Here is a 20783-nt window from a genome sequence, read left to right on the forward strand (position 1 = left end):
TTAACATTCTGTATCTTCGCTAGAGTTTATTGTTTGCTTGTCATTTATTATGTATGTTGCTTCCTATAATATAGGTTTATGTTTTTTTTCCCCTTGGGAGAGAACATTGCCCATGATGTACATTCTGTTTTTTCATTTTTAGCCTGCTCCCTTCTAGTCCTCTTTCCTTCCCACCACTTTCAATAATTGACAGGTCATGTGCTGTGATCTAATTGGAGTGACATAAGATTTTAAAAATGCTTATAAACACTTAAATAGTAAGGAAGAATCAACGTTTTGCTGAGTAAGGTCCACAATCACTAGGTTCATGTCTTCATCTAGTGTGAACTGTGAGCTGGTCAAAAGCACTAAACACCTACAGGAAGAGAGAGAAGAAAAACCTGTTAAAGGAATTTAATTAATTTCTTGTTAATGCTATAATTTCTTTCCCAGAACTCATATTTTGGCTGCACTATAATGACTGACAGTTGTACCTCAGATGTCATTGGCCGAAGAGTGGAAGTTAATGGAGAACGTGCAACAGTGCGCTTTTCTGGCATCGTCCCTCCTGTGGCAGGTAAGTTCAGAGAGAGAGAGAGAGAGAGTGAGTGTGTGTGTGTGTGTGTGTAGTTACTCCTTGGCATCCTCAGAGGATTTCAGGATCCCTCCCCTATGCCTGCATGGATACCAAGATTTGGTGGTGTTCAAGTCCCTTATATAAAAATCATATAGTATTTGCATATAATCTACAAATCCCCTTGTATATATGCTTTAAAGAATAGATAATAGATTACTTAGAATAGGTGATAAAATGTAAATGTGTAAGTTATTGTATTTTTAGGCAGTAATGCCAGGGAAGTAAAATGAATACTGCTTGGCATATCACAGATACAAATATATGGGATAGGTGGATGCTCTTGCATGGCTTTTAACACCTATGAACACCTACATATTTTTTTTAATTTTTATTTAAAATTGCCTGCAAGTAATACTTCATCAATGATCTCTGAAAATAAACTTGGGAAAGAATGGAGGATGGCCCTAGCTTTTGAGGCCTTGCTAGCTTGTGGGTTACCTGGATGGATTTCCAGATTCCTGGCTTTACCCTTGCCCATCCCTGGCTGTTATAGCCATTTGGGGAGTGAACCCAGTGGATGGACTCTTTCTTTCTTTTTTTTAAAGATTTACCAATTTTTTTTTTAATTGCAAAGTCAAATATACAGAGAGGAGGAAACCCTCCGTCCGATGATTCACTCCCCAAATGACCGCAACAGTTGGTACTGTGTCGATCTGAAGCCAAGAGCCAGGGACTTCCTCCAGGTCTTCCACACGGGTGCAGGGTTCCAAAGCTTTGGGCCGTCCTCGACTGTCCTCCCAGGCCACAAGCAGGGAGCTGGATGGGAAACAGGGCTGTTGGGAGCAGAACTGGCACCCACGTGGGATCCTGGCACGCCAAGGTGAGGACTTTAGCCACTAGGCCACCGCACTGGGTCCTGGACTCTTTCTTTATGTGTCTCTCTAACTCTATAACTGTATTTCAAATAGATAAATGAATCTTTTTTTTTTAGGAAATTACTTAAATTTGGACCCAGTGTGGTAGTCTAGTGGTTGAAGTCCTCACTTTGCACTTGGTGCAGGGTCTCAAGGCTTTGGGTCATCCTCTGCTGCCCTCCCATACCACAGGCAGGGAGCTGGATGGGAAGTGGAGCAGCTAGTGTTAGAACTGGCACCCATATGGGACCCCAGTGCTATAGGGGAAGGATTAGCCAATTGTGTAGAAGTGTGCAGAATAATGACTTCTGAAAGATATCCATGGGCCTTGTGGTTATGTTAGGTTGTGTGGCAAAGGGGAATTGGTTGCAGGTGGAGTTATGGTGGTTGATCCGCTGCTAGTAAGATTGGGAGACTATCTTGGTTTATCCAGGTGAGCCCAATGTAAGCACAGGCATATTAAGAACCGAAAGAGAGGGCAGAGTCAGTTTCAGAGTAGTGCGAGGATGGGAAGGTGCTACGAGTGTGTGTGCAGCCATCAGAAGCTGGAAAACCCTTCCGGGTAGGGAAGTCACCAACGTGTAAGGTTTACCTTACTTTTTTTTTCTCTTTGAAAGTGGCAAATAGCACTTTGAGGTTACAGGCAGCATTGCTACTGGATTGGTCATTGTTTCTAGGCCTTTAAATGGGTGTTCTCTAGGATTAACTGCTGGATATATAGCAGATTAAAAGGTTGCAACATGTAGGACAGGAGAAAGTATTACAATGAATATCTCTATGCTTGTCAATATAATTCTTAGCATTTTGCCATATGTACCTCATCCTTATTTTTGCTTAAGTGTTTAAAATTATACTTATAGTGGCATTTCATCCCAAAATACTAAACTGCATTTCTAAAATTAGGTGTATGTGCATGTACATTCTAAACTTAAGTTTTGGTTTCTGCTGTCAAATTGGTGAGCAGTTTTTTTGTAACCTTTTAAAAAAGGCAGAATGACAGTCTGAGAGCTTCCGTCCATTATTCACTCAACTAATGTCTGCAACATCCAGGGCTGGGCCAGGACAGCACACATTGCAGGCACTGACTTTTTTTTTTTTTTCCAATTTTCATTCTGGTTTTCTTTTTTTCTTTCTTTTTTTAAACATATATTTTTATTGCATTTAATTTTTTTTAAATTAATTACATTGCATTATGTGATACATTTTTTAGGCGCTGACTTAATTGGCTGCACCACAACACTGGTGCTGGGGCTGCTTCAGATTTTCTGCCCTTGCAAGTTAAGTACTATTTCTAAAGCTCACAGTCATGTCAGAGTGGTCTGCATCAGAGATGCACTCATTCATATGTATGAAGCACTCAGAATGGTGACAGGAAATACAAGCATTTTAAGTATTTAGAGGTTTTTGATTTTGCTGTGGTGGATATTTTAGTCACATTAAGTCATTTTATTTCCATTTGTAGGAAAATCATCATAATACAGTGATTTTTGTTAGCATATGATGCTTCCTTGTCACCTGTCAGAAACTTGATATAACAGAAAATTTCAATATATGACCCCCAGGCCAGAAAAGGTGATTTTTATTTCTCAGACTGAGCCGTGATTCAGATCAACCAGGGCGTAGTATCTAATATTATCAATAGAGCAAACCTGTTCTTCAATTCACTATGAGTGACTTTAGATAGAAATTTCTGGTATGTGATTGTAGATAGTGTTGGTACAAACAGTGTCTTCTCAGGAAGGGAAGTGTGATGTTTTTAGCTGTTTGCTCTACTTCTGGAACCATAGAAACCATTGTCACCACCCTATTCAAACACGTATGCACACGTTTGTTCTGTGGAAGGAAGAAACAGGTGTGGCTCATCTGCATTCTATCAACCTGCTTTGAAAAAGAGTATTATACTTAGGATTAGGGTTGGCGATCTGTTGTTCCTGTCACATCTGATTGTATAAAAACTGAAGCATTCAGGTTTTGTGCCCAGAGTCGAAGGGGCAGGTCTGAGTCAGGGTGCCCGAGCTTGCTCCCTAGATGATCCTGGTGCCTACCTACGAGAATGGTTCAGTTATTGTTACTTAAGTTAACATTCCTGTGAAAGGTGACATCACCTGTAAGGTGAATAGAAGCATCTGGGCCTTCTCACACAATGAGGCTGGCTGGCCTGAGTGCTGTTGAGGCCTGAGTTAGCAGACAACTAATTCTGTAACTCCTGTGGATGAATGTGATATGTCAATATCTTATTCCATGTACTTTTTTTTTTTAAGATTTATTTCATTTTTATTACAAAGTCAGATATACTGAGAGGAGGAGAGATAGAGAGGAAGTGGAGCTGCCGGGATTAGAACCAGCGGCCATATGGGATCAAGGCGAGCACCTTAGCCACTAGGCCACGCTGCCAAGCCCCTTTTTTATTTTTTGAAAGTAGAAGTAACAGAGAGAGGGAGAGATGATGGAGAGAGAAGTCTTCTATCTGCTGGTTCACTCCCCACATGGCTGCATTGGCCTGAGCTGGGCTGATCCAAAGCTGGAAACTAGGAGCTTCTTCTGGGTCTCCTGCATGGGAGCAGGGGCGCAAGGACTTAGGCCATCCAAGGCTGTTTTCTTAGACTATGAGCAGGGAGCTGGATCTGAAGTGGAGCACCTGGGACATAAATGGGTCCATTCGATGACAGTGCGTGTAGACAGAGGGTTTGCCAATTGAGCAATCGTGTGGTTCCTTGTGACAGGTTACTATTACCTTAGATGAAATGAATGAAGTGTTTGCATCTAATGACTGATTTCAGCACTGCATTTTCCTTTTTGTAAGGAAGCTCGGCATCACATTTTGTACTTCATTGATGTTTTTTTAAATTGTTCTCTGCTAATACTTCTCATCTCCCTGCCTACTGCATCCCTCCCATCGCCACCCTCACTTTATTTTGTTAATAGCTTTTGATCTTCTAGTACCAATTTTCTTCTCCTGAAAAAATTTTTTTTGAGAGGCAGAGAATGAGTGAGCCCCTTTTAGTGATGTACCCTGAGTGCCTCCAACTGGGAACTCAACCCAAGTCCTCTGATAGGTGACTGGGACATAACCACTTGAGCCTTCACTTACTGCCTTCCACAGTGCACGTTACTAATTTTTTTTTTTGTAAAAAAAAAGATATGTAAAAATTTATTTGAAAGAGCAATAGAGAGGGAGAGATGGAGAGAGGTTTCTATCCATCGATTCACTCCCCGAAGGCCCTCAGAACTGGGGAAAGCCAGGCATAAGACCTGAACTCTATCCAGGTCTCCCAGGTTTGAGCCAAAAGCTCAACTTCTTGGATCATTGCCCACTGGTTTACCAGGAAATGAACAGGAACCTGGGTCTGTTCCTCAGAGTAGCTGAGACGTGACCTGCACTTCCATGTGGTTTGTGGTGTTCCAGGTGTTCCAAGGGGCAGCTCAGCTGGCTGTACCACAGTGCCTGCTCCATGGGTACATAATAGCAGCACCTAGGAAGAGTTGGAATTCAAATGCACGCACTCAGGAAATGTGGACTTATAAATGATGTCTAAACCAGTATGCCAAGTGCCTGCTCCCTGTTGTTTTTAAATTTTAAGTTATTGCTAATCTTTAAAAGACATTTTCAAGTTACAGATTATAAAAGCAAGAGTGGGCCCGGCGGCGTGGCCTAGTGGCTAAAGTCCTCGCCTTGAAAGCGCCAGGATCCCATATGGGCTCCAGTTCTAGTCCCAGCAGCTCTACTTCCCATCCAGCTCCCTGCTTGTGGCCTGGAAAGTAGTCAAGGATGGCCCAAAGCTTTGGGATCCTGTACCTGCTTGGGAAATCTGGAGGAAGTTCCTGACTCCTGGCTCCGGATCGGCGTAGCGCCAGCCATTGCAGATCTTCCTCTCTGTCTCTCTTCCTCTCTGTATATATCTGACTTTTCAATAAAAATAAATAAATCTTTAAAAGTAAAAAAAAAAAAAAAAAAAAGCTCTCCAGAAGACACTAGAACATTCCTAACTTGTCTGCCCAGCATAGTACTTTAAAAAAAAAACAAAACAAAACCCTACTTGGTAATCTCAAATTGTGTGTTTTTGAGAGTAATCTCGAAATCACCAGATTCTAGTTGTAGAGATATTGAAACCTTGGCTTTGTTTTAGCTATTGGCTTTATTTATTTTTTTTTAAAGATTTATTTATTTTTATTACAAAGTCAGATATACAGAGAGGAGGAGAGACAGAGGAAGATCTTCCATCCGATGTTTCACTCCCCAAGTGAGCCGCAACAGCCAGTGCTGCGCCGATCCAAAGCCGGGAACCAGGAACCTCTTCTGGGTCTCCCACACGGGTGCAGGGTCCCAAAGCTTTGGGCTGTCCTGGACTGCTTTCCCAGGCCACAAGCAGGGAGCTGGATGGGAAGTGGAGCTGCCGGGATTAGAACCAGTGCCCATATGGGATCCCGGGGCTTTCAAGGCGAGGACTTTAGCTGCTAGGCCACGCCGCCGGGCCCAGCTGTTGGCTTTAAAGAGATGATTTCTCTGAGACTAATACTGTGGAAGTCAGCAGAGCATGAATCAGATTAGTAATGTTGAGGTAGGTAAGAAGATAGTCCAGGATCCAGAGAGAGCTGAAGGAAATACGGCTTCGGACTCTCCCCTAGAGTTGGCCGCTAGAGCGCCTCCCTAGCTGAGCATCCTGAATTGGTATTGGCTGCAGAACTGCTCCCCAGAACCAGTGCCTCCTTGTAGATGGCACCTGCTCAGGGTTGCTTGTAATAACATTACAGTAAAGTATCATAGCAGACACTGCTACTCTCTGTCCTTGTTCACCTGATCCCAGGACACTTCTGAGACTTCCTACGAAGTCCAGAAATGGGGAAAAGATCAAATTCCTAGAACTCCCCACCAATTCCTGGAAAAGCCTGCCCTAAAAAAATCTTTCTCTCTGTCTCAATTAATTAATTAATTTTTTTTTTTTAAGATTGTATTATTATTGGAAAGCCGGATATACAGAGAGGAGGAGAGACAGAGAGGAAGATCTTCCATCCCATGTTTCACTCCCCTCAATTAATTAATTAATCTTTTAAAGATTTATTTATTTTATTACAAAGTTAGATATACAGAGAGGAGGAGAGACAGAGAGGAAGATCTTCCGTCCCATGATTCACTCCCCAAGTGAGCCGCAACAGCCAGTGCTGCGCCTATCCGAAGCCGGGAACCAGGAACCTCTTCCAGGTCTCCCACACAGGTGCAGAGTGCCAAAGCATTGGGCCGTCCTGGACTGCTTTCCCAGGCCACAAGCAGGGAGCTGGATGGGAAGTGGAGCTGCCAGGATTAGAACCGGTGCCCATATGGGATCCTGGTACATTCAAGGCAAGGACTTTAGCCACTAGGCCACGCCGCCGGGCCCCATTTATTTATTTTTATTGGAAAGTCAGGTATACATAGAGGAGGAGAGATAGAGAGGAAGATCTTCCGTCCCATGATTCACTTCCAAGTGACCACAGTGGCCGGTGATGTGCCGATCCAAAGCCAGGAGCCAGGAGCCAGGAGCCAGGAACTTCTTTCAGGTCTCCCACGTGTGTGCAGGATACCAAAGCTTTGGGCTGTCCTCGACTGCTTTCCCAGGTCACAAGCAGGGAGCTGGATGGGAAGCGGGCTGCTAGGATTAGAACCAGTGCCCATATGGGAACCCGGCACATTCAAGGTAAGGATTTTAGCCACTAGTCACCGTGCCGGGCCCACAACAGCTTTATTTATCGTTGTAAATCAAAAAACTTGTATTCTAGTGTCTGCTGCACTCATTTGTGCATTTGAATTTGCTGGCCTGAGGCTACTGGAGTGTGAGCCTGGGCTGTGGCAAGAAGCCTGGATTATTCCCTGTTAGGACCTGAATGGCGAGGTGGTCTTACCCCGATAGCACCTCTGTCAGCACCCACTGTGTAATTGCTTTGCTTCTTACCTTAGCACCAGAGGGCTGACTTCCCGGTGAGAGCTTGCCAAACAACAAACATTTTTCATGAGTTAATAGGTAATCACACCCTAGTTCTTACTCCCTCCATGCACATCAGCTTGAAAAGTGAATTGTTCTGCGCCATGTAGAACAGTAGTGTGGTATGGGACTGTGTATTAAGATCATCATCCCAGATAGTTTTTATTATGACTAACATTAATTGTACTTCTTACACAGATAAATGCCTTGATTTGCCAACAGGTGTAGTAGGACATGAAATATATGAGTGTGCATTTGTGTGTGTGCACGTGTGCTAGTCCAGTGTCGAGTCCTTGGTACTGGTGTTATTTTTGGAAAGTCACACACTTTCTTTGAACTTCAGCTTCTTTTCTTGGAAAATTCAAATCATTTCTGCCATGCTTATTGAGTCAGGTTTCTGTGAGCAGCATAGAGACCAGGTTCTCCATATTGTTGTATGAGAGTTGAATAATAGGACCTGACCTCTTGTAATCAGGGTTCAACACTATTCATCCTTTGTTTCAAACTTATATGCCTACCCTGACTTCTGAGTGACAACTCTGCCTATATTGAACTTCTTGAAGTTCCCTAAGCAGGTAGAGAAGTCTCACACTGTTTATCTCAGCTCTTTTCTCTTTGGAGTTGCTACTGCATGCCTAAAATGTTAGTACTGCTTTTCTGTCTTTCCCATATCTTGCACCAGTAGTGCTAACTGTTTTTTCTATGTTTCTGTAATATCTGTATTTGCCTTTATTGCCAGGTGTCTCTATCCTGTTAGAAAGTGATCTAGGAGCTGGCACGGTGGCGTTTGCAAACTAATCCTTCGCTTCCAATGCCAGTATCCCCTATTGCCTGTCTCAGCTGCTCCACTTCTGATTCAACTCTTGCTGGTGACCTGGGAAAGCAGCACAGTATGGCCAAGGTCTTAGGCCCCTGCACCCATGTGGGAGACCAGGAAGAAGCTGTTAGTTCCTAGCTTCGGAGGTACCCAACACTGACCATTGTGGCCATGTGGGGAGTGAATCGGCATATGGAAGATCTCTTCCCCTCACCACCTTCTCTCTGTAATTCTGCCTTTCAAATAAAAGATCATTAAAAAGCAAACAAACAAACCTCCAGTCTTACTCATTTCTGCTCTTTAGTATGTTGGTTCTATCTTCTATGGGCTTCATTTTCATGTTCCAGTGCCTCTCAACTTGATACGTACATGTAAGACCATTTTCTATGTCTTTAGCCACATCTTTTGGCTGTGTCCCACAAATTTGAGTATGTATTATTTCTTCATCATTCAGTGAAAATATTTCTGACTTAAGTTGTGATTTGGTTTTTGATGTAAGGTGATTTGGTTTTTGATGTAAGGTGATTTGCAATGGTATTGTTTACTTCCTAACTTAAGGATTTTCTAATTCACTTCTTGTTACTGATTTCTCACTAAATTTTCATGTGGTCCAAGATCATACTCTTTGTGATTCATCTCGCCTAAACTTTTTTCAGTCCTCGTAAAATTTGTGTAATGTACAATTGACTGCCCTATCCATTTTTTAATGTATAGTTCAGTGCTATTACATTCATGCTGTTGTGTTGTTATAACCATCCTTCTGCAAAACAATTTTACCTTAATAAACTGAAATGCCAAACTTTTTAAACAATTTGCCATTCCCTGATGCCATTCAACTTTCTATGAATTTGATTAGCCTAAATGCCTTTTAGAAATGCATCCGCACAGTAATTTTTCCTTTTGTGACTAATTTACTTCACTCAGCTTAATGTCCTCATGGTACACCTACGTTGTGGTATGTATGTGTCATAATTTCTTATCTTTCTGTGCATTTGCTGCATCAATAAAGGATAACATAACAAGAAATGAACCAAGGAGAAAGAAAACATTGCTCAGCGAAAGGAAAGAAGATGAAAGAAAGTGGAAGATATCCCAATATTCATGGACTGGAACACTATATTGTTAAAATGTTAGTCTTCCCAAAACAGTGGTAGTCTATGTATTCAGTACAGTCCCTTATCAAAGTCTCAACAATGTTTTACTATAGTAATGATAGTGTTTAGGCTATTTGTATTTGAGATAGTTGATAATTTGTGTTATTTGCTTTTTGCATTGCAGATCTGTGTTCTTTCCTCATGATGATTGAAGTTCTGAGTGTAATATTACCTTGTCTGTTTCACAAAACATTTCTTTCCATGGTGTGTGTGATAGTTTCCACTGCAAATCCTATTTGCTTATAGGAAAATAAAACTTTACTGTTATCATTATTTATTATTTATTATTCAACTGGCTTTTCTTATCTTTCTAGGACTCTGGTTGGGAGTAGAATGGGACAACCCCAACAGAGGAAAACATGATGGGAGCCATGAAGGGACTGTGTATTTTAAATGCAGGTAATTTTTCTTATGAATTGGCATGAAAATTTGATCAAGATAATATTTAATTGTTAAATAAGGAGGAATGAAGAAGAAACACTGTTTGTCTTATGGTATGGTTATAGTGGAGAATTTGAGATGTTCAAAAATGGCACTTTTTTGATACTTTGCCTTAATCATTGCTGTTTATAGAGATCTTAATTCTGACTCAGTAGTATCAGTGGGGTTGCTTTTTTTTTTTAACAGTTTTTAAAAATTGGATTAGTATCAGCCTTTCTTATTGTTTCATTAACAGCTGACCATGTATTAGCTGAGAAATAACCTATATATCCGATAAGAATAGATTGTTACACAAAACACAGAACATCTGAATAGTAGACTGTTCGCCTAGAGTTAGAGTTCTTGTTGCAGAGTTAACCATTGTGTTTCTGTGTTTGGCTGCCTGATGTCAGAAACTCCACAAAGTTCCGATAAGAGTTGCAGGAAGCTTACAATGTCGAGCCTCTCTCACATGTGTGTGTTATTATGTGTTTTCCTTAGCTTTCAGTGTTTTTGTAAAGATCTATTCCTTGTGAAACTGTTTTTCCTTAAGTGTGGTAGGTGAGCCCACTACTCACCTGGAAATCAGTTCTCTAATCTGGTTTTAATAATCTTGATGGTCCTGAACAAGACCCAGTTGACTGACCTTCAAAATGAATTAGATAATGGCAAATTTGATTCCCTCTTCAAAGTTTTAAGAAAGAAAAATCAGCATGTACTTACCAGACCAGCTGTGTTGGCAGACATGAAGGGGGTCAGTTTCAAGTCTGTTAAGAGCTAGTGGAGGGTTATAATGGGGGAAAATAGTTCAAGCATTTATGCTGTTGTGGAAGTAGAAATCACAAGGCAAGGATCCCTTACATGCATGGACCAGGGACTTACAAATTGTTCAATGAAAAACTGTTTTTTTTGTTTTGTTTTGTTTTTTTAAAGATTTTTTTTTTATTACAAAGTCAGATAAACAGAGAGGAGGACAGACAGAGAGGAAGATCTTCCATCTGATGGTTCACTCCCCAAGTGGCTGCAACAGCCGGTGCTGCGCCTATCCGAAGCTGGGAACCTGGAGCTCTTCCAGGTCTCCCTCATGGGTGCAGGTTCCCAAGGCTTTGGGCCGTCCTGGACTGCTTTCCCAGGCCACAAGCAGGGAGCTGGATGGGAAGTGGAGCTGCCAGGATTAGAACTGGCACCCATTTGGGATCCCGGTGTGTTCAAGGTGAGGACTTTAGCCGCTAGGCCAATACACTGGGCCTGATTCTTTCTTATTTTACAAAATATAAAATTTTTCCAGTGGAGACATAAAAATGTTCTGAAAAGTTTTATTGAAGTTTTAAAAATGTTGCTGCTATTTTTTAAGATTGATTTTGTTATTTTATTTGAAAGAGTTACAGAGAGAAGAAAGAGGAAATCTTCTATCTCCTCAAATGGTCACATTGGCCGGAGCATGGCCAATCTGGGGCCAGAAACTTCTTTTGGGTCTCCCACATGGGTGCAAGGGCCCAAACGGTTGGACTGTCTTTTGCTTCTTTCCCAGGTCATTTGAAATGAGCTGGACCAGAAATAGAACAGCTGGTAACATAGGCCATAGGAATGCTGGAATGGAGGATTAGCTTGCTGTACCACTGTGTCAGCGTCAGATTTAAAGTTTTTAAAATTATCAGATCATAGTTTTTTTAGATATGATTACGAAATAGTTGGCACAATAGTGGTATACCTGTGTTTAATTTTTTTAAAACATTTACTTATATAAAGTAAGCAGATTTCACATTTAATGATACAGATGTAGGAGCCTGTTGATGCTTCCTACCGTAGCCTCCCCCTTGCCCACATTCCCCACCCATCCTCATCCTCTTTTATTTCTATGTTTTCACAAGATACACCTGTTTCAAATAAGCAAAATCTGAGTCAAAAACTGTCAGGTTTCAGGGAATATTTGGCGTATTGTTGAAGTCATTGCTTAAAATTCTCCTGAGAGCCTGGGATTTGAGTTCCAACTCTAGCTTGATTTAGCTTCCTGCCAGTGTGTACCCTTGAAGGCAGGCGGTGATGGTGTAGGTAGTCGAGTTCCTGTTATTCCTGTAGGAGACTCTGTGTTCTGGGCTCCTTGCTTCAGCCCATCCCGCCCTGACTGTTGCAGGCATTTGGAAGGTGAACTAGATGATAAAGGATTTCTGTTTTTCTGCTCTTAAAAAAATTGATGTCCTACAGATAGAAGTATGTCTTAATATCATGGCTGATGGCATGTTGGTTGTATAGTAATGTAGTTGTTGACTTGGACTTACAGATCTGGAAACTTAGTTCCTAGCTTGTAGAGAATATCAGGAGGTGTGGTGTGGAAAGTCTGGTGAACTTATGAATCTTCCCAGTGCCTGGTATGGATGCTGTTCTGTTGTCCAGTTCGGATCTGGGTCTCCAGGACACAATTTAGGAATAGACAATGATGTTTCCATGGGCTTTCACCCATGGAATGGATAGTTTTCATAGTTCATTATCAGTATTTTCATATTCCATCACATGTTCCTTACTCCAATTCTTTTGAGGTAGTTACAGTAAGTATGATTCATTTCTTTGGGGGCCAAATAAAGTAGTCATAAATGCAACATTAAAAAAATCTAGCTTGAGCAAAAATCCAGGTTATAGACTACTTTTCACTTTAGGTTTCTAAAAGCAAGCAGGGCTTTTTGTTTGTTTTGTTTTTTGTTTTTTTTCTGGACTAGTTTGTGGGATACTGTCAGAAAAAGATGAGATAAAGAACCTGAACACCGAGTTAGGATCCCCTTTAAGCATGCGTTTTGATGTTTTTAGGTCACTTTAGTTTCTCTCTGATCTTTTATTTTTGCTTGTGTTAACCTGCTAAATATGGCAATCTGCTGAGCTTTTACATTTATAACATTATCAACTAGTAGTTGCTTATAATTGCATTCAAAGCTATGGCCGTGACCCCATCCTCAGCCTCTTTCCCAAAGATCTTAGGGCATTGAGAGAGATGAATTCACTGATCATTCTGGAAGGCCTCACTGCCTTGTTCCAAGCTGGGAGGATTTCCAGTTTCTTTCTTTGAACCTGAAGTGCTGAGGGTATTCTAAACTGAACTGTGTGGGTCAGTATTCCACCCACTCAGCTTTTATTTCAAAGTTTGGTTCCCAAGCAATGAGAAGATTTCTCAATTCTGGTGAGAAATACATCTTAAAGTGTGGCTTTTCCACAGTACCAGGAGTGGAATCTAACTTTAATACTTGACATCAGAGAGAACGGACTGTTCCAGACTCTGTACATGAAACTGGGCAGCCAAGGAAATAAAACCCTTGCTTGATTCATTGTGTATGAGTCATAAGATTGTTGGAAACTATTTGGAAGCTTTTAGATGTGCCTTATGGATTGGTATTAAAATCTTCTTATATAGTCTAAATGATTAGAGTATTTAAAAAACAGAAACAAAAGTGACAAATATAATGAGAGTTTTCAGGTAGGGCACAGCTCCTCCCAAAACATAAATTTATTTCAGTTTTTAAAAAAAATTTATTTCATTTTTATTGGAAATTTAGATTTACAGAGAGGAGGAAACACAGAAGAAAAAGATCTTCCTTCCGCTGGTTCACTCCCCAAGTGACTGCAACTGCCAGAGCTGAGCCGATCTGAAGCTGGGAGCCAGGAGCTTCTTCTGGGTCTCCCACATGGGTGCAGGGTTGCAAGGCTTTGGGCTATCCTCCACTGTTTTCCCAGATCACAAACAGGGAGCTGAAAGGGAAGTGGATTAGCTGGGATTAGAACCAGTCCCCATATAGGATGCTGGCAGATGTAAGGTCAGGATTTTAGCACTAGGTTATTGCACCAGGTCCTATTTCATTTTTTTATGGTTTATTTTTATTGCAAAGTGAGATATACAGAGAGGAGGAGAGACAGAAAGGAAGATCCTCTGTGTGGGGACTCACCCCCCAAGTGACCGTAATCCCAGAGTTGAGCTAATCCAAAGCCAGGAGCCAGGAGCCTCTTCCAGGACTTGCACGCAGATGCAGGGTCCCAAGGCTTCGGGCCGTCCTCAACTGCTTTCCCAGGGAGTTGGATGGGAAGCGGGGCTGCCAGATTAGAACTGGTGCCTATATGAGATCCTGGCGCATGCAAGGTGAGGATTTTAGCCATTGGACTACTGGTCCTGGTTCCCTATTTTTTTTTTTAAGATTTATTTATTTTTTTATTGGAAAGTCAGATATACAGAGAGGAGGAGAGATAGAAAGGAAGATCTTCTGTCCGATGATTCACTCCCCAAGTGAGCACAACGGCCGATGCTATGCTGATCCAAAGCCAGGAACCAGGAATTTCCTCCAGGTCTCCCACATGGGTGCAGGGTCCCAAGCTTTGGGCTGTCCTCGACTGCTTTCCCAGGCTACAGGCAGGGAGCTGGATGGGAAGTGGAGCTGCCAGGAGTAGAACCTGCACCCATATGGGATCGCGGTGCGTTCGAGGCGAGGACTTTAGCCGCTGGGCCCCCCTATTTTTTTTTCAAAGATTTATTTATTTTATTACAAAGTCAGATATACAAAGAGGAGGAGAGACAGAGAGGAAGATCCTCTGCCTGATGATTCCCTCCCCAAGTGAGCCGCAACGGCCGGTGCTATGCCAATCTGAAGCTGGGAACCAGGAACCTCTTCCATGTCTCCCACATGGGTGCAGCGTCCCAAAGCTTTGGGCCGTCTTCAACTGCTTTCCCAGGCCACAAGCAGGGAGCTGGATGGGAAGTGGAGCTGCCGGGATTAGAACCGGCGCCCATATAGGATCCTGGTACATTCAAGGCAAGGACTTTAGCCGCTAGGCCACGCTGTCGGGCCCAGCTGTTGTTTTTGAAAGCCTCCCTTGAGTCGGGGAGAAATCATAATTGGATCACTCAGACAGTCTACAGCTTTACTATTTGATTCCCCTTGCCCTTCCCCTGTGCAATGGAGAGGCAGCCTTACAGATCAGCTCTTTAATTATTATAGCATTGAAAGCACAGATTTATCGTGAATGGTGGTTATGTGATCTTGCTGAAACGGCTCTAATTATGCCTAGAAAAAATCATCAATATTAACAATATTGTCAAAGTTCACAGAGACCTGGTGTTCCCTAGCATGCTGTATCAAAGGCAGCCTACTGTGGGCACTATAAAATCTGCTGGAGAACCTTTATATGTATGTAGCATTGCCAAATTCTGCAAATGAAAACACCAAATGCACAGTGAAATTTGGATTTCAGGTAGATAGCAATTTTTTTAAAAATACAATAAAGTGTCCCATAGAAATATACTAAGAAGCAGCTTGCTGTTACTCTGTAATGCAAATTTTGCTGAGCTCCTAAAATTTGTCTGAAACCCTCCTGGAGATACAGAGCATACTCAGTTTTGATAATGGCTTTGTGACCCTTTCCAGGAGGGCCATGGTCAAGAGCTTGATTTTTGTTATCAGTGTTTATAATTGGAGGACAGAAGGGGGAAGAAACTTGATAAAGCTGGATTCTTTGAAGGTAACATTGTGAATTCTCCTTCCTATTATTTCCACCCTCCCCCTTGTCCCCCATTTTTCTTTAGACAGTGTCAAACATTTCAGTGTTCAGATGTACATCTTTTTTTCTTCCTCCTTAAAAGGTAATTTCTGTGTAGTCATGTTTAACCTGGTAGTCTGGTGTATGCAATTTTGCCATTCCCAGTTATGTGCACACATTTTTGTCAAGTCCAAAAATGTAATTTAAAATGTTTCTCTGTGAACCTTCATTTTGCTGACTGTGAGAGCGTGCCTCTCCTTGGCAGGGACAGCGCTAAGGGTGGCCACTAGTGACAGGCAGAGCTTCTCAGTTGGCCATTTTGCAAATCTCGTCCACGTCATCCCTATTTAATCTTTCTGATTATTGCGACACTGCTGGATTCTGTTTGGGGTGTTTATGCTCTGCCTAATGTTGGCCAAGTTCATGGCTAGGCCTCTCTTGCCTAAGTGGTTGGTACACCCAGTCCATTGTGGGTAGATCTCATCCAGGTTCCCATCCGAGTCCACAGGAAGGCTGAAGCTGATGATGACAGACACTTGTTTTACATAGACAGCACAGGTACACAAGTTGGTGGTCACTACTTCACTTTGCCTGCTGGGGAGTGCTCAGTCACAGGCACTCTCAGTTCCACCAGTTTTACATCTCAACAAAGCTTGCTGCCAGCCTGCTCGCTGTTATCAGTTATGGAATAGACGGCATAGAGGGGTGATGGTGGCCCTGTACAGGTTGTCCAAGCCTGAAACTTCTTGTCTCTGTTACACACGATGTAATGCTGCTTGCACATGGCTGGTGTTTCCTCCTAACCTTTCAACTTGATAACATTTGGTTCTAGAACAACTTTCTGGATAAGCTTGCACTCCAAATCCTCAAAGGTGGCAGAGGAAAACAGCATCTGGCAGGCAGTTCCTGGGCAGCAAATGGCTCTGATCCTTGTGACCCTGAGGAGCTGTTACTGTGTTAGCCTCCTCTAGAACATCTTGATTCTTGGGGGGTGGTCGGGAGGGGCCAATGAACTTGACCTTGGAGCATCAGCCCAGAGTAGTCTCCATGGTGCCAGTGATGATCTGGTCATGGAACTTCTGACCTCTTCCCAAATTTATTGCCTTGAATAATGTAAGTTAGCATTAGATCACGGTAAAAATTGTCCATCTGCTTGTTTACATTTCCCATTGGGAACGCAAGTTCATGTGTCAGGTGGAGGCACAGGCTGTACTTGGGTGAGCATGACCAACAAAACAGCAGCTGCTTTACCAGTGCCAGACTGAAGCGGAGCCACTAAATTCTGTGGAAGTGCAGTATGCAGCAAAGGCAAAACCTCTTATTTCTTGGATGACAGTTGAACCCCTTGGCAAAGACCCCAGCTTGTTTCTGATAATCTTGTTGAGCATGGGCTGATAGGTCTGTTCTCTTTCTCTTCTCCATCTGTCTTTTTCACATTAACATTGGTCTTGACAGCAACACCAATGGCATCTAGTTCGATTTTGCTCTTGCTTAAGATGGAAGTGGCAGGCGCATTGTAATGGCTCAGTGGCTTTATCTTCGCTTTACATGTACCAGGATCCCAAATGGGTGCTGGTTCATGTCCCGGCTGCTCCACTTCCATCCAGCTCCCTGCTTGTGGCCTGGGAAAGTAGTAGAGGGTGGCCCAAAGCCTTGGGGCTCTGAACTCTTGTGGGAGACCTGGAAGAAGTTCCTGGTTCCTGGTTTTGGATTAGCTCAGCACCTACCGTTGGGGAGTGAAACAGCCAATGGAAGATCTTTTTCTCAGTATCTCCTCCTCTCTTAATTTGTCTTTCCAATAAAAGTAAATGAAAATCTGGGCCCAGTGCCGTAGCCTAGCGGCTAAAGTCCTCACTTTGAACACACTGGGATCCCATACGGGTACTGGTTCTAATCCCGGCAGCTCCACTTCCCATCCAACTCCCTGCTTGTGGCCTGGGAAAACAGTTGAGATGGCGCAAAGCCTTGGGACCCTGCACCCATGTGGGAGACCAGAAGAAGCTCCTGGCTTCGGATGGGTACAGCACGGGCCGTTGTGGTCACTTGGGGAGTGAATCATCAGACGGAAGATCATCCTGTCTCTCCTCCTCCTCTCTGTGTATATCTGACTTTGTAATAAATAAATCTTTTTAAAAAAAATGACAATAAGTAAAAAAGAAAATAATTGAAAATCTTTTAAAAAAATATGTAAGCTGCCCAACTAAATTGAGAATATGGAGGGCAAAGTGTCAGGAAAATCATTTCGAAAGGATGTTTTAAATCAGTAGAGCCTCTAACTCAGCTCAGCTCATCTGCTGTGGGAACCCATTAGTCAATGGTTGTGGCCTCTTGAGTTGTTGGGATTCTCACTTGGGTGGATGTGCCCATGGCCCAGTTGTGTGCTCTGGGGAATCACAGTGAGCCCCCAGATGTAATGGCTTTAGGTTAATATAGGATCTCAGTGTGTAGTCTATGTAAATCATGACATGTTTTTGGAGGTCGCTGTTACTATGTACCCAGTCAGCTGGTGTTTTGATTACTTGGTGGTCTGTTGTGTTTTCTGAGAAACCTGCTGGGATTAATCAGGACAGGTTGGTCTTTGATGTTAGTGTTTGTTCTGTGAAGGACAGAGCATACACTTTGCAATCACCTAATACCACTCCTAACTTTCCTTTCATCTGCTTGCGTCAAAACACTAATAAAGCTCTCTTCTGGACTACTTGAAGTGTACATTATCTTAAGAAGTGTAAATTTAGGACACAGCTGTAAACCATGCCTTTTGTATTTTTGCAGTTGATGTTTGCTCATCATAAGTGTGCCAGTAAAATGTACATTTTCATAGGGCACAGTATTTCCAAACATATATACAGCATAAACTTATCAAACCAGGCAGCTAATATTTCCATTTACTGTGACTTCTTTTTATGCTTGGAGCCCACCAGATCCTCTCTTCAGTTCTTCATATGGGCACAAATTATTGGAACCTGGCTTCTTCGTTGTGCTGTAGATCAACAGAACCTATTATTTCCACCTATCTGGGTTTTGATGCTCATTATTCAAACCTCTGTCTGTCCTCCCCCACAACACATACACCCTCCTCGCCTCTACTAGCCACTGTCCTAAGTTCAGGTCAAATTTTTCTTTTTTGCTCCTACAAATGAGAGAACATCCATGTATATCTTATTACACTTACTGCCTTTCAGTCTTTCCACATTTACAGTGTTTCAGCTGCAAATGTCAGGATTCATTCGTTTTTTTCTTTTCTTGTATGATTGATTTATTTGGGGCTAGTGCCTTGGTAGAGCAGGCAAAGCCTCCACCTTTAGCACTGTTGTCCCTTGTTGGTGCTGGTTCAAGTCCCAGCTGCTATACGTCCTGTGCAGCTCCTTAATAATGCAACTGTGAAAGCGGTGGAGGATGACCCAAGTGTTTAGGCCGTGCACCCACGTGGAAGATCTGAAAGTCCTGGCTCCCACCATTGCAGCTATTTGGAGAGTGAATCAGTAGATGGAAGATTTCTATCTCTTCTGTTACTACTTTTCTTTTCTTTTATTTTTTTAAAGATTTATTCATTTTATTACAGCCAGATATACACAGAGGAGGAGAGACAGAGAGGAAGATCTTCCTTCCGATGATTCCCTCCCCAAGTGAGCCGCAACGGGCCGATGCGCGCTGATCCGAAGCCGGGAACCTGGAACCTCTTCCAGGTCTCCCACGCGGGTGCAGTGTCCCAATGCATTGGGCCGTCCTTGACTGCCTTCCCAGGCCACAAGCAGGGAGCTGGATGGGAAGTGGAGCTGCCGGGATTAGAACCGGCGCACATATGGGATCCTGGGGCTTTCAAGGCGAGGACTTTAGCAGCTAGGCCACGCCGCCGGGCCCTGTTACTACTTTTCAAATAAAGAGATGTTTTCTCAAGAATTTAAGTTTGAAAGGCAATTACGAAGAGAAAAAGAAACCTTCATTCTGGTGGTTCACTCCCTAAATGCCTGGTAGAACCGTGGTTGAGCCAGGGCGAAGCCAGGAACTTCATCTGGGTCTTCCATTTGGTGCAAAGCTTCAAATACTCAGACTGTCTTCTGCTTTCCCAGACCATTAGCAGGGAGCTGGATTGGCAGTGGAGCAGCTGGGACTTGCACCCATTAGGAATGCCAGCTCTGCAGGCAGCTTTACCTGTAGCACTACAGCAATAGCCCCAGGATTCATTTATTTATGATCAGATTAGTATTCCATTGGAAAAAAATACATTTTCTTTATCCATTTGTCTACTGGTAATCATCTAGGTTGATTCTGTATCTTGGCAATTATGAATAGGATTACAGTGATATGGGAGTGTGTCTTAACTGCAGTGAGATAGTATCTTCTTGTTCTTAAAAACTTAAGAGATAGAACCTATATTTATGCTTTTGTATCTGCTCGTTTATTCCCCAGTGGAGTCAGTCAGGAATGAGTCTGGCCAAAGCCAGGCTAGGCATTCAATGGAGGTCGCCCAATTTGATGGTGGGATCCAATTACTTGAGTCCTTAGTGGTGACTGCATTAGCAAGAAACTGGAGTCAGATGCCAGGTGGCAGCAAACACCTTTCTTCATTCTGTGTGTGTGTTTAAAATTTATTTTTATTTGAAAGGCATAGTTACATAGAGACAAATCTCTCACCCACTGGTTCATTCTCCAACTGGCTGTAATAGCTGGAGCTGGGCCAGTTCAGTGCCAGGAGCCTGGAACTTTCTCCAGGACTCCTGTGTGGGTACAGAGGCCAAAAATCTTGGACCATCCTTGGATGCTTTCTCAGGCACATTAGTAGAGAACCGGGTTCGAAGTGGTACAGCCGAGAACTTGAACCGATGCCACAGATGGAGGCTCAGGCTGCCACACCACAGTGCCAGTCCCTCTCATTGTGGTTTTCATTTGTATGTCTATAATAAGGATACTGATCATTTTTTCTGTATATATTTGGCCATTTTAATTTTCTTTTGAAAAATATATTTGGATTTACTGTCCACTTTAAGTTTTTTTTTTTTTCATTGATTTTGGAAATTATTTTTGTATCTGGAGATCAGTGCTTTCTTGGATGATTAGTTTGTAATTCTTTTCTCCTGTCCTGTTGCTGCACTTTTGTTTCCTTTGCCCTGCAGAGCTTTTTAAAGATGTTTGTGATCTTACTTGCTTAGTTTTGCTTTTGTTGCCTGTACTTTCATGGGCTTACTTTAAAAAATCGTTGTACCAATGTCTTGAAGTGTTTCACCCTCTATTTTTGAGTAGTTTCATGTCTTATGTTTGGTAATTGATGCATTTTGAGTGTTTATATGGGGAAAGATGGCTGTCAGGCTTCAATCTTTTGCATATCCATCTGATTTTTTTCAGCACCATTTATTAAAGAGACTGTTCTTTTTCCAAAGTATATTTTTCTGTACCTTTTGAGAATTGGTTAGCTGTAGATGTGTGCATTCATTTCTGGGTCTCCTATTTTTCATT

At 42.5% G+C, this 20783-nt stretch overlaps 1 protein-coding gene across 2 annotated transcripts in view; it reads left to right on the forward strand.

Moving 5' to 3' along the window:
- The first annotated feature begins 436 nt into the window (after positions 1-436).
- Positions 437-20783, forward strand: part of TBCE (tubulin folding cofactor E) — a 55529-nt gene continuing 35182 nt past the window's right edge. For both annotated transcript variants that reach the window (XR_009246194.1, XM_004578523.3), the window contains exons 1-2: positions 437-556; positions 9713-9797. Coding sequence is in view for 1 of the 2 variants with exons in the window: in XM_004578523.3 (XP_004578580.1) it covers positions 457-556; positions 9713-9797 (185 nt within the window). In the remaining variant the exon portion in view is untranslated. The remainder of the gene's footprint in view (positions 557-9712; positions 9798-20783) is intronic.

Source organism: Ochotona princeps, chromosome 10, assembly GCF_030435755.1.
Source record: "Ochotona princeps isolate mOchPri1 chromosome 10, mOchPri1.hap1, whole genome shotgun sequence".
NCBI lineage: Eukaryota > Metazoa > Chordata > Mammalia > Lagomorpha > Ochotonidae > Ochotona > Ochotona princeps.